Here is a 14291-nt window from a genome sequence, read left to right on the forward strand (position 1 = left end):
CAAAATGCACTTTTATACGTCTTTTATACATGAATATGTGTCCCCGGTGTGTCAGGGAACTCACCAAGTGTCAGAAAACACAACCCTCTCTCTTTTCCTCCATACCCAAATCTCTAAAAACGGGGCTGCAACGGAGCTGATTATTATTTGAATTGTTATGACGTCAGAAAAGGGGTGTTCCGCCTATATGGGCAACTCTCCACCTATCAGGGGAATGAGAGACCGCTTGAAAGCGCTGGAGACGCTGTAGTACATATGCCAGGCCTGTAAGTGGCGCTGTAGTCTGCCACCAAAGCAGAATCAGCCCTTGCAAAAACAGGGCTGGAAAAGAGCAAATAGAGCGAAATGAGGCATGGCTAAAATGCATGATCTGTTTGGTATTTTGAAAAAAAAACTTCACAGACATGTTTTATATAGGTATGGCCATACAATATACAGTATATTTCAAATATAGTATGATAGGTCCACTTTAAGTCAAGTTTTATACCAGTCTGCCTATCTGTCAGCAAATTACATAAAAATGACTGGCAAGATGTTTATGGAACTAGGCAGAAGGGTGACGCATGGACTGAGTAAGAACCCTTGACATTTAGGAAAGGATCTGAATCACAGGGCTTTAACAAACTGAGTTTCACTTCAGTTAACTTTGAGAGAAAGGGCAATTGTGCTGCATTTCAATTATTGGGGAATGTAGTTTCTTACTAGGAAAAATGTATCTGAATGCCCGCTCAATTTGATACATCGATTTTCTTTCCAAATGTCCAAGGTCATAAATACACAGAACAACCACTTCCAAACTCAGGGAAACAGGGCCATCCAAGAAGCACTTGAATGCAGCATTTGCCTTTGTTGGAGGACTGCGCTCTTCAAAAACCATTCTATTAATTAAGTATTAATTTGTCTTTTACTGTGATACAAATACATCATAGACTAAGACAAGGATGAAATCTGTCAACTCTATGTACCTTCACAAAGGAGTTTTTCCTCATGTTGAGCGGACCGGTCCAGAGGTCTGTGAGCAGCGTTTGAGTGCAGGAGTGTGAGACGAATGGTCTGTGACATGAGGAGACAGCCATCTGCAGACAGGTGAAGTGGCTCCATGCCTCCATCTCTGAAGTCAACAGCTTCATGGCCATCTGCTCGTTCTGACGAAACGCACAGTCTAACATGTCCACCGCCAGCTGACCAAACTCGCTAAGACACAGAGACAGGAGGCACATGCAATCATTTGCATGTTTTTATACAAACAATTGCAATATGTGCATAATATAAAAAAACTATTATATTTATAATCATCAGAAGATTAACCCGCCAATACTACTGGTAAATTCAAGACGCAAGAACTTGAAATGCACAGAATCACACTACACAATCAAATACTGAGAAAAGGTGGAAATTATTGATTGGTTTTTTTTTGTTATCATGTTACGACACATCTTTATTTGGTTGCAACTGTCCCCATAGATTGTCTACTGACACAGACAGAAAAACCCACACTGACTCACAGAGAGTATTTCTTAAATCGCTCTGAGATGTTGTCGTCCATACTTCCCTGCCTCGCCTCAAAGCCCATGGAGCGGTAAAGCTTACAGGCCACTGTAGCGCGGGCCAGCGCTTCCTCGCCGTGCTGCCACAGGAACAGCGCCATCTGCTGGCGCTGATGAAACACAGCCCATACGAACACGTCGTTGAAGTTGAAGGCTATCAGCAGTGGAGTATTAACAAGGCCCGGGATCGGGTTGACCTCTCGACTGTTCCCCGTTGAAAAATCCTGCTCCTACATGGAAAAGTGTGAGGTATCCACAAATCAATACATAAGGGAATGTGAAAAAGAAGGAGAAATGTTGTAGGGAAATACAAAAGAGTAAAGAGAGTGAGACAGAAAGGCAAAAAAATGTATGATATAACATAAGGCCGCATTAGATAACCAAAAGGTGCTTATTAGAAACAATATGATTGCTTAACAAACAATGAATTATACAGGTCCAGAGAATTAATCCAACAACATTACAGCCTTGTAGCCTAAGAGAATCTGTAAACGTGCATAACATCCATGCCTGTCAAAAATATCATGATGATATGTTTTTATAAAATGTGACATTTGTGTCTTAATTAGCATGTTAGTGATTGATTTGGCCATGTTTTTGAGGTCCCAGTGACATTGACCTTTGGCCATCAATTCAATTCCTCCATGATATTCCCCACCAACCTTGAATTTGTATGGCTGAGCTGTTCTGAAAAAGTGCAGGTCCTGGACGGTCCTGCCCTTGGTAGAGATCTGTGGTAATCCCCGTCTCTGTCTAGAACGGGGGGCGGAACTGCCCTGTCTGCCCTCCTATACACAAACACAGAAACAACAATGAGGAGATTTGTACAAAAGGTCAATTGCAATGAATAATCCCAAGACAAGAACCAAGTCAAAGCATTTTTGAAAAAAGAACTCTATTAATCAGGGCTCACTTTATCCTGCAGGCGGCTGTAGGCAGCTCTGAAGTGTTTGCGTGTGTAGTTGCTGCGGTACGCTCCTCCTATTAGGTACTCGATCACCAGGCCCATGTCAATGAGAGAGAGACGGTAACCTATGGGAAGAGAAGTCTACTCACACACACAAACACAACACACACACACACACACACACACAGAGATGAGGTTAAAGGCATAATGTAGATATGGTTGCCATGGTACATTTAGAAAGAAATAATAACATAAATGCAGCTGATATTGGTGAAATGGCTGAGAATGTCTGAGTAAACAGTGCTTTCTTTATTTTAATATGTATATGATTTAATACGTTCTTATTACTCACCTTCGTGGCATCTTCAACAAGGTGATGCAAGAAACAGTCGGTCTGCCCCTGTGGCTGCGGAAAAAAACGACTATTATTATTCAGGAGAAACAAACAAATAAACGGAAAATATCAACAACCAGAGATCTACTGGTTACTTGTTAACACCGTTGCATATTGCATACACAGAAGCAGTCCTGGGATCCTTAGCTTGTTTCTTAAGGGGGACTTATTATCCCAGAGTTATGAATAAATAAACAGGCTTTAATACACAAAAGAGAAAGGCAGTGCGGAGAAAGCCAAGACTGAGTGTAATGATGACAAAAAGCCTTGTGATCTCAAATGCATCCCAGAACAACAACTGGGAAAGTACCCTGAGTGCAGTTGACCAGGGTACGCAGAGAATACTTCTTCAAAACACTTACAAAGTATTATTTTGATTTCAATCACAGCGACAGTTATGGTATTTTTGCTTCAAGAGTCACAAATAAAATAACTGCATTTCTTGTTTGTGAAGCAAAGTGCGAGCTAAGGGAAAACATCCAGTAAATAAAATGACAAGACAAACAAAAGTACCATGGGGTGAAAGTGTATTCTAAAACAAATACTGTTCATTCTTTTGATTTCAGTAAATGTTGTTTAACTTTACATTTCCACTGAGATATGTAAATAAAACATTGTGACAATAATGGAGAGTCGAGTAGATAACATATATCAGAAACCAAATTCAGTATATTGGCAAGTAGGCCTTTACATCTAGTCATTTTCTTTGGTGTAAATATATAGATATTACAATAACCATGTTATAGAGCTCCTCGAGGCGATCCACGGTAAGGAAGCGGCTCATAGTCATGCCGTTGTCGATCAGCAGTTTGACAAAACTGACCCGGTCCATCACCAGAGCATCCAGCATGGCCTGCTCCAAGGAACCCACCTAAATCCAGCATACAGTTATTAGATTTAAAATATGAAGATGATATAATATATTATAAAAGCACAGATACATTAGTGATTCGAAGTGACAGTCTTACCGGCCAATGCTGTCCGTACACCAGAACTTCCTTCTGTGCGACGTCAGCCCGGTCCCAGGCCAGAGCCATGCTCAGCTGCTCTGCAGGGCTTGCCTTGGTGCCTGTCCATCACGCCGAACAAAAAGAATACAACAGAACGCTTATCTGTTAAAATATTGTGCATATCACCTGATTGCACTTATACTCATGTTACTGTAAGTATATGTTATTACGTAATGGACAGACCATGTATTTCTAGTTTCTATATATGTTTTGAGTAAGGGGCAAGAAACAAAAGATGTATCCTCTCCCTGCTCCTTTTTCGGTCATGGGATGTGTAAATGGAGATTCAGTTTTGAATTGTGAATTGCTGTATTTCTCCTTTTTTTCCCTTGACTTGTGCATTTTTATGAGCCAAATACATTTCACGAAAACATCAAATTAAATAAAATATCGCTGCATACTTACACTAACTAACTTTCTCAACGCTGACCTTTTTATTTGAGAAAAATCCCAGGTCTAACATAATGATTGTAGTTCGATTCAAGTGCATCATACAGTCTAATGGGCGATTCGGCCTGCAAATTAACAGACCTTGTACAAGTAAACCTATAAAGAATGCTTTGATTGTTACACCTTTGGTTTTCCAGCTATAACATGTCAAATGTATGTGGTGAAAATGTCTATTGTCACAATAAAAAGGAGAAATATAAGTACCCTTGAGACTGGTTGTCAAAATGGCTGCATCGGCTAGAGCATGGTCGTCTGACTCTGAGTCAAAGATGGTTATCTGTTGTTTAAAAACAACAACATATTGAGTTCATGGCAGTAGTGCATGTATGAATCACAATATTTGACTTTTTGTATGTTACACTTACAGACTGTCTGTGATCCATACACTGCAGGAGGAGAGTGTAGAGCTGAGAGGCTTCTGCCATCTCGACTCTAAACACGTCTCCAATCCTCAAAAGGAAGTCCTCTTTGATGTCAGCATCCAACTGCCTGATAAATGCAGTAAAAGTTATATTTGTGACATGTCTACTCAATTATGCTTCTCACTCACTTGAGACATTTTGGGAACGCAATGTCCCAATTGAAACATATTTATCTGCTATCTAGACACTCTAATACTTCAGACATTTTTTAAACGCGTCTGAATGTTGTTGCCACCTATTGACATATCCAGGACTGTAATAAAAAACAATAATGAAAAAAATGAAAATTCCCCCTAGCATTTGGCATACAGAAATATATATCTATGGTCTGGGTTCTAACATATCTGGACATATCGTATCTAGAAGTATCGACAGCCCGGGTACACGGGGCAAAGGAGTCAACAATAGAGATGTGGACTTCGCTCATTGTGAACCTCAAGAGCATATTAGGATAACTATCTAATGTGGGGGGTTGGTGGGTGGGTTAGGGACGTCACTGGGTTTTGTTTATTTCTTTAGTTTTGTGCTGTTTTTGTACTGTATTGCATTTTATGTTATTGATTGTACCATTTGTTTAATAAATAAAAAAATGTGATCACAAAAAATATATATATATCTATATCTATTTTTGGCATTTTTTACACAAACTGGCATTGACCTCATTAACATTATTAAAATGAATGAATATCTGGTTGCAAAAAGTCGATTAAATAACTAACTGACATTTTGGTCCTCTCAAGACATCGTAGCATCTTTTTTTTAAACAGTCACCCAGGTTAAACAGCGGCTACATAGAAACATTATCAAAGTCAACATTAATGTTACACTTTTAGGTAGATCCATTAGACATACTAACTGTAGATTTAGTGATCAAAGCATGCATACCTGTCATTAGCAGTCTGCTTGTGCAAAAAGGCGAGCAGGTCAGCTGCCCTGCCCGACCCCTCGAACACAAACACTGGCACAGGGGGGACATTGCTAACATAGTCCAACACTGTGGACACAATGGCAGGGCCTCCCTCCACCACCACACACACCACAGGCACCCCTTGGTTCAGCCCTACAAAGAAGATGGAGGAGAGGGTGAGATAACATCAGTCACATCAAACTCCTGAGCTTTTCTTTCTTTACATGTACATTACACACACTGACTCACGAGGGTGTATCTTCTGTAGTTGTATGTGTTTCTCCAGCTTCCTCCTGAGGCCTTGATGGCAGCCATGTTTTCCCAGCGTCCCATCGTCCACCAACAGAAAGTGGGAGTGGAACCCATTAAGACAGGCTCTCTTGCTCAATGGGTTTCCCAGGGGCTGGTAGGGCCTGAATACCTAAACCGTGTCGAGAGAAAGTCACATCCAGAGCCCACCAGGAGTCACTCATAGTGACACAAAGCACTGGGATACGTTACAAATATTGACACATGTTGTTGATAAAGTGATGTACGTATTTAGTTCTCACATCTCTGCCTACAAGGTCTGAGTTGTTGTGAATGACTCCCCATGGTGTGATGCCGACTGTGTTTCTCTTCCTCAGGTTGTGGCCCCCAAATGTTTTCACAGCCTCGCCCACATACTTGGACACACCTGTGCAAAGAGCAGCTGAATGAACAGTAAATACACAATTCCACGGTATAAACCAGGAAAAGCATTATTCAAACCATTTTGCTGCTGCTTAAAGTTCATTTTTCTAAATATGCAACTGCAAACACATGGACAAAACACACATCTACACCCCACAGTTCAGACCCATTGACATTGAGAATGAATGGACTGAAATCCTTACAAATGAAGAGGCCTGAGTTTACACAGGCCAAGAGAATGATCAGGAATTACACTCACATGTACAGAAAGGTACATGGCATGCAGTTCAAAATTGTACCCTTTGTAAACATTATAAAGGCATGATGGAACATGGGGCTTTTTAACCGTTTCACACCAGACCCAACACTGATAAGATGATACTTGTTATGATATTAAAGGGATAGTTATTGTTTAAAGTGCAGTCGTAGAAAATACTTATCCATTCTCAGTGTATGACCTACAGAAGATGGTTGCTGTCAGGCCCCCAGTTTGTAGAAGCAGACCAGAGTTATAGCACAGAAGCTAAGCGATGTGCTGCTGTGTACAAGGGCAGTAGCAAATGTAATTTGTCCACCTTTAAGAAACACCCACCTCTAACAATCTAAATCATTTTGTACCTCATACAACTCACTTCAAACTATCCATCTACCCCTTTAAACTGCCATGCTTGTGAGTGCATATTTGATAACAGTGCAAGTTGTGTTCATAGTGATACAGGATATCCCACACACAGATCTTACAACCATCTTTAACACCTGCCTGTGTTAATGCCATCAGTGAGTATCCATGCCCCGGTGCTGATTGCAGCGGTGATCAGCCCTTTGCTGAAGGCCTGCTTGACTTTAAGAGGCAGGGTGAAGTTTTCTGACCCCCCCTGCACAGTCAGGAGCAGCTTGGGTCTCTCCATCTGCCACTCCCTCAGCATCAGCTGCAGCAGCACCTCTGGCTTGGAGTCCACAGCCACACGGACATACTGCACAGGAAACATTTGAAACTTTTTTTCGTCTTTTCTCAAGTGCTGCTAGTGTGACTGTTTTGTGTAGCAGACACTATCTTAGATCATAGCAAGCCAAAGCCTGTTTAGACAACAAACATAAGCCAATTGTGTGTATATTCAGTCTCTAAAAAGCATTTACCTTCACTTTTGTAGTATTCTCTTATAGATAAAGGGAGTTAAGTTATATAAATGTGGTGTCGTAATTGAGGAAAGAATCTTTTTTTCTTTGCCCCAGAAAACCATGTTGTGTACAGTTATTAGACGCACAGACCTTGGCCCTGCAGACACGTGTGGCAGTGTCCTGGAAGTCTACGGTCCCAAAGGCATTGGTGGGACTGGCTTTGGTGTGTTGCTCCATGGACCAGTCCTCTACCAGGTCCCGTCCTGGCCCAGGATAGAGGGATATGGGGGGAAGGGACTCTCGCCAAGAGTGCTCTCCCATCAGGCGGCCACAACAACATCTGGCCAATGACAGATTGTGTAATTGAGCATAGCGGGCGGTGGAGGAATTCAGAGTCATTTATACTGTTCATTCTACACAACATTCACTCATTTTAACTATCAAAAGCAGGTACTTGCTTGTAAAGCACCCCAAATTAAAAAGGTATGGTTGGTCAAATTCACAGACACCTGACAATCATGCACCTGGCCTATTTAAGCCCGGCCGCATTTATTCCTCCCCCTTTCCTTTATATGGTATGGAAACACAATAAAATACCTTACTACTTCCCTTGACACTAAGTTTTATTCTAAGTATGTGATGTCATTCAACTAAGACATAGAGGAAATAATAAGAAAATAGAGGAAAAAGGGAAAATTATCAAATAAAGGGTGTGGGAAAAAGAGACCCATTAATAGAAAACAGCTTCATTGGAAAAGGGGGTGGGGCAGAGGAGGGAAATGCAGTGGGTTTTCAGATGGTATAAGCACACACATAAATAAACACAGAATTATTTGATTATACCTGATCAAGTTTTGGCATACTTGACATACGGGAATACATCTGTAAGAAATAGGAAATAACACATTATCAAAGAATCCACATGGTCTCTATTCCTGGAAGTAAAAGGCTGGGTGCCAAATAGTTTTGCTCTCAAAAATGTGTTTCCAAGCACTGGCGTTTGTATCATACTATGTACTTACTACTTACTAACACAGATTTATTTCTTCTGAGAATCGTAAAAACTTGTACTTTAAACACCTTCTTGGAAGATTATCAATGCAATCTGTTTACCTATGCAGGTCCCAAGATGAAGGGATAAACTTCACACACTCTCTCTTGAAGAAGGTCTCCTCAATCCATGACTTTCGTGACTGGAATAAGAAGAGAAAGTATTTACTTACAGTACACAGATCCTGGAGCAGCTTATCTTATAACGGCAAACTCATCCTCCAGCAAGAAAAAAACACACTATTCCTGAACAACAATAACAATCGGTGACCTTCTCAGTGAAGCTCATTTCAGTGCCGGCAGCAGACTACATGCCGGACCCACAGGGAACTAACTGCAGGTCCCTCCCCTCCCGTCTTAGAAACCCGAAATGCACTCTTGAAAACACTGACGGGATGTGACATATAACAATCAACCTCTCATTCAATTTCACAGCAGTCTTTGCTTCATGCTACGCTTGGTCTCCCAAGATCTGTGCTGCCCCTGTAGTCCGTTTCCCAGATATGTTTAACAATGGCCTTACTGACTAGAGAATTGTTGGTAGGAAACATACACACATCCCCTTCCTGAGATTAGTACACATGGCCGGAAGATGTGTGCAGCCTCCCTGGGTCGACTGTGTAAACACTAAACAGGGGCCTGATGTGTAGCCGCTTTAACTCGCATTGTTGTTAAAATAAATATTATTCTTAAGAGACAATAAACTAGTTTACCATGTGCATAAATCAACTTAAGCAAGATTGTGTGCTCTGTACGGGAACTTATGCATATCCATATAGTTAGTTATGTAATATTATTTATACAAAAACAAGATGTATCTCTTGGCTTGATGCTTTGATTGCACAAAACTTATAATCATAAAACCTTATGCTATGAAATGTATGACATGATTTATAATGAATAGGCAAATAATGTTCAGAGCTAAAACTAAATTACTGTCACAGTGTGTACAAAGGGGCGTTTCAGTATATGTATGCAAAGGGATGTTTGTAAGTGTACTGTACAAAAAGCTTAAGAGACATATGAATAAATACATAAATATATAGAAAGGAAAGGAACTAAAGGAGATGTTTTTTCTATTGTTGGGCTTAAATGACCAAATATTGCTGATATACATTTAGGAATGAGTAAGTCACTTATGGTTATCAGAAGAATGGTTAATAGAGCTGTTTAATGGTTTTATTTTCTATTTGTTATAATTTCTAGAGGAAGCTTAAATGGGTAGGAATGTAGGGTATGTAGGATTTGCCTTTGCCTTATTAGTACATTACATTTTAATGTGAGTGATGCCTGAATAAAGATACTTCTTCTGCTAGAGATTTATGGCCATACACTTGTTAATATTAAAGTGTTAACATAATAAAAGAGGTCGCCAAATGTGAGACAGCATAAACCTTAAGTAATACTTTTTAAATGAACAATACTAACACAATTGTCATAAGAAACATCATTACAACTCTGTTGTTAACTAACTCTTAATTACTTTTGTTGTTGTTATTCCATAGCCTACCATGCAGACATTATTATCTGCTAGTAACTGGCCACATCAAATGGCAATTTTACATAAACGCACAATATTTTGCTCTGACATTTTCTTGAACTATATAGTTTCACAGAATCTAAATACATTTAAGTATCATTAGCCTAGCTTAACTTTTACTACGTTAATGTCAATCTCCAATTAAAGGTCTTTACTGAATTATATAGCTTTACATGTAAACCTACGCTGTAGAAATAAATTATCTAAAGTTTATGCTGGAGACAAAAAGCAAATTGGTTTTACAAAGCTACATGACATTAAGTTCCTTAAAATCACAATGGACCGTTGCTAACATGCTATTTGCTAACGCCAGTGACTAATAAGTAGCGTTTAATAAATAGTTTTATAACTGTCATAAATAACTATAGCTGAGCTGTTTTTCAACTTTAAACAAGCTGGCATCTTCAGTGGGTATAAGTTAAAGTTATAACTTACCATCGCAGTACACACAGTGGGAAACGCGTCTCATGTATGAGTGTATCTTCAAATCCCACCACTTTATTATTATTTCCCTGACAAGGACTGAGTGGCCTTTTATCAGCCGCGGCCGCGGGTCCAAAGGGCATGGAGAGCCTGTCTAAGGAGTTCATGACCTCCTCCTTCAAACACATGCAGGACTCCTTCAAAAAACTGTGGAGCGACCATTGTGTCCTTCATCCTGCTCATGTCTCATTCATGGGATGTAATGGGTGAAAGCAGGCAAAAAGGAAGCATACAAATTGACATTCAACTCATATGTTTTTGTCAGCGCCCTCTCAGGTAGCCACACACTTAGTAAACTGGAGTCGCATCAGCAGCAGATATTGGTTTAACAAAACACTTTTGCACACTTTAATGTGTTGTAGACCAATGTAAAAATACTTATCTAAAATTGATAGCATAATACCTATCAAACAACACTCAATATGCAAAATGATTGTTTTCACATTAGGCTACCTGAAAAAAGAAATCTTCAAATATTTAGACCCTTTGCACCCCAAAGGTGTTCAGGTGCATCCCGTTCGCTTAATTAAAGTATGTATATACAGTATGATTAAAGCATATTTAACTTGATTGGAGTTCACCTGTGTCAAATTAAATTGATTGGACATCATTCAAAAAGGACTTAGAATTCACACTATCTGTGAGGACAAACCAATTCAGAGACGAGGGACTATTTGAAAACCTTCGCCATATAATTGTGGCAAGGCATAGATGAAGCCATGGATATAAAGCCATCTCTAAAAAGTGCAAAATGTCATCTTGATGAGCAGTAAACTGTGCTCGTGGAAAGGTAGATCCCTACCTTTCCACGAGCACAGTTTACTGCTCATCAAGATGACATTTTGCACTTTTTAGAGATGGCTTTATATCCATGGCTTCATCTATGCCTTGCCACAATNACCAATAATAAAAAAATAATAGATTTCGATTACGTTGTTTTCGTAATCGTTGCAAGCCATAATCGTAATTACGATTAAAATACGATTAATTGAGCAGCCCTATCAAGAGTGATACTTTACTGTCTAGTTTCTTCCATCCCTGCAAAGGAAATGCAAAATGGACCCTTTGGTTCTTGGTTGCCTCCCTGACCAAAACTCTTCTTGCCTGGTTACTTGGACTCTCAACTCTAGGAAGAGCCTTGGTTGATCCAAACCTTCACAATTATTGAGGTCACTTTGCTCCAGGAAACACACACAGCTCTTTCATTAGGCTTGAGCAGCAGCCCGATAGCTTGCTCTGTCCTAAACAAATCCCTACCTTTCCACGAGCACAGTTTACTGCTCATCAAGATGACATTTTGCACTTTTTAGAGATGGCTTTATATCCATGGCTTCATCCAGGGGTGGACAGGGACAAAAATTCAGCCCTGGCATTTTCTGTCCAGACCAGCCCACTACATTTTCAGCGGACACTACATAGAAGTCCACTAATCTTGCAGCATCTTCTCTCATGCATACTACAAAGGAGAGTCATATTCCTTGATAGCAGTTAACAAATAAAGCACTTAACTATGAACTCAAGGACTAAAATTGACAGCTATATCAATCAATCTTTATTCATTATAGTGTCAAATCACAACAGAAGTTATATCATGACTAGGGGTGGGACGAGACTAACGGGAAGAACCCTTATGCTACCCTTTCAGTTTTTAGTCTGTGACTGTGAAAATATTTTGGTGTAAGCCCAGTATTGGTTAAAACCAGACTCGGACAATAATAACAAAAACATATCCTGACAAATAATCTAAATAGAAACATATTACAGCATTAGAGCTGAAACTCACTCACTCATTATGAAACCATAAATAGAGAATTGGAAAAAAATATATATATATATATAGCTGTGTGAAAAGTCTAAGACATGGGTTACAGGTCTGAATAGATATGCATTCTCATATACGTGTATGTGCACAAGTATGTATTGCTCTATACTTCCTCGTCCGCAGCCAGCCAGCTCCACTCCTCACCAAATTTGTGACCTGCAAGAAACAGCAAACAGAACTTGTACTCAGTATCTTGTGGTACGATAAATATATGTAGCATGTAGCTTTTTGTGCACGTAGTGCACTTAGTGAACAAATGGTATCTGTAATGAAGGATGCTTAAGTCTCAAAAAGAGCCCTAGGCCTACCTGCATAACGTTTAATTGACTTAAAAGATATGCAGATGTTGAAATTAAAACATCATATGACATTTCAGCCAGGAAATCATCACAATCCAAACTTGTTCAATCTGGGAGACAAAACAAGTTTGCATAATACACTACAAGTTCAGACGAAGCTCTCAGATATGAGGGATGACTCAAGCATCATAGAGAAGAACTTCTAGAGTCAAGAAAACTGTTGTTGACAGGATAGATGGTAGCAGGGGGAATATAAAGGGACATTTCATGATTCCAATTTTCATTTATACCACCCCCCCATATTTTCCACAATATGTAGGTTTCTTCACATAAACCTTTAAAATACACATATTGCATCCTTCACCAATTTTGAATAGCTCAGGAACCCAAAAGTGGCCCAGTGATGATGGGAGGAGGACAAAGCAGGTCCCTAAAAGGGGGACAGGGAACAACTCTTAGCTCTCAGTATATGGGTGTCACCTAAGTGACATGGGAAACAGTTATTAAGTTCTTTCATTCATGCCAAATAGTTGCATTCTATAACATTATAAAAGACACACATACATACTCAACAAAAATCATTGATCTCTCAGTGCCAAAGTGTGGAAGGTGGAGGCAGTAGGGAGCAAACCTTGAAATGGCGGAGGGGGAAACTCCTAAGCTTCACATTATGTGGTCACCGAGAGAATTGGATAATTATTATAGTCTTCTAATCTCACAATATTAAGTTGATTCATTAAGGATCCAACACTAAGCGCACCAAATACACTTTCTGAAGGCATCATTAAAAGACAATTATAATGAATACTTCATTCAATTAATGTGTGAGTGATAATAAACAATAATATTAAATATTTTCTCGGCACTTATCAGTGGCGCTTTTAGCAGCCTCACTATTCTCTGCAAGATCTTGTCTATAGCAGAGGTCAGGGTCCAGGCCTGAGGGATGTCTTTTCTCTGTGGGCCTCAAACTAATGCCTTCCAATTTTTCAGATAGAGGGTGCTCTGAGTTCTGTTTTTATAATTCAAAATTTGAAAATGTTGCGGCTCACAAGCCACCTGTGTTGAGGGATATGTAAGCAGGTATTTATAAGCAAGGCCTTAGGGATCAGGTATTCATTCGTTTGCGCATGTTGAAACGTTGAAGTATCTGGTAGCAGGCACCATATTTTAGAAAGACGTTTGAAGAAACAGCAACAATCCCAAAGGTTTTCAACTCTAGGTGCAGGACAGAGGGAGGGAGGTTAGTTTTATGTTCAGGGACCACGTTGAGCAGAGGTGGAGAGCTTGAGGGGTTCCCGCGCCGGTCCGATGTTGGCGAGCTTGGGCTCTCTCTCTGGCCGCCCATTCTCGTACTGTCACTTCGCACAAGAGTTTGGCTGTTGAGTTCCTGCTAGTTATGGTGAAAGTTGGTGATCATGTTTAGTTTTGAGAGGAAGGTACGGGAGGGGTGAGAGTTGAGAGAGTTGAGATAATGTAGCGATTCGCGCTCTTGCAGGTTGACACGTTGACATGTGAGAAGCTGAGGAGTGTGTTCCCCCTGCCGGTCCATTTTGCAGAGGGGTGTGGCTGCGCCTTACGTGGCCGTAGCGCCACGGGAGAGCGGGTGGCGGATGGGGGGGTGTGAGTGTGGCAGTGTCCTGTATAGATGTTATATGGATTCGATGAG

The 14291-nt window shown here is 40.2% G+C and overlaps 2 protein-coding genes across 2 annotated transcripts; both read right to left on the minus strand.

The window, feature by feature from the left end:
* Positions 1–965: 965 nt before the first annotated feature.
* Positions 966–6368, minus strand: trpm6 (transient receptor potential cation channel, subfamily M, member 6; the record flags this gene model as incomplete). Its single annotated transcript, XM_010779989.1, has 12 exons — positions 966–1194; positions 1506–1777; positions 2210–2335; positions 2461–2595; positions 2807–2860; positions 3585–3719; positions 3817–3917; positions 4513–4585; positions 4674–4797; positions 5616–5790; positions 5887–6058; positions 6189–6368. Coding segments are annotated over 12 exons (1776 nt in total), but the record flags the coding sequence as incomplete, so codon positions are not given.
* A 425-nt stretch (positions 6369–6793) lies between these two features.
* LOC104953063 (transient receptor potential cation channel subfamily M member 7-like) lies at positions 6794–8832 on the minus strand. The gene is made up of 5 exons (XM_010779982.1): positions 8750–8832; positions 8542–8621; positions 8272–8310; positions 7579–7768; positions 6794–7283 (listed from the first exon to the last, which is right to left on the minus strand). Exons 1-5 carry the CDS (start codon positions 8765–8767, stop codon positions 7059–7061), a joined length of 552 nt encoding a protein of 183 aa, XP_010778284.1. The 5' UTR covers positions 8768–8832; the 3' UTR covers positions 6794–7058.
* Positions 8833–14291: the final 5459 nt, after the last annotated feature.

The sequence above is a fragment of the Notothenia coriiceps genome, unplaced genomic scaffold, assembly GCF_000735185.1.
Source record: "Notothenia coriiceps isolate Sejong01 unplaced genomic scaffold, NC01 NC01_scaffold00021012, whole genome shotgun sequence".
NCBI lineage: Eukaryota > Metazoa > Chordata > Actinopteri > Perciformes > Nototheniidae > Notothenia > Notothenia coriiceps.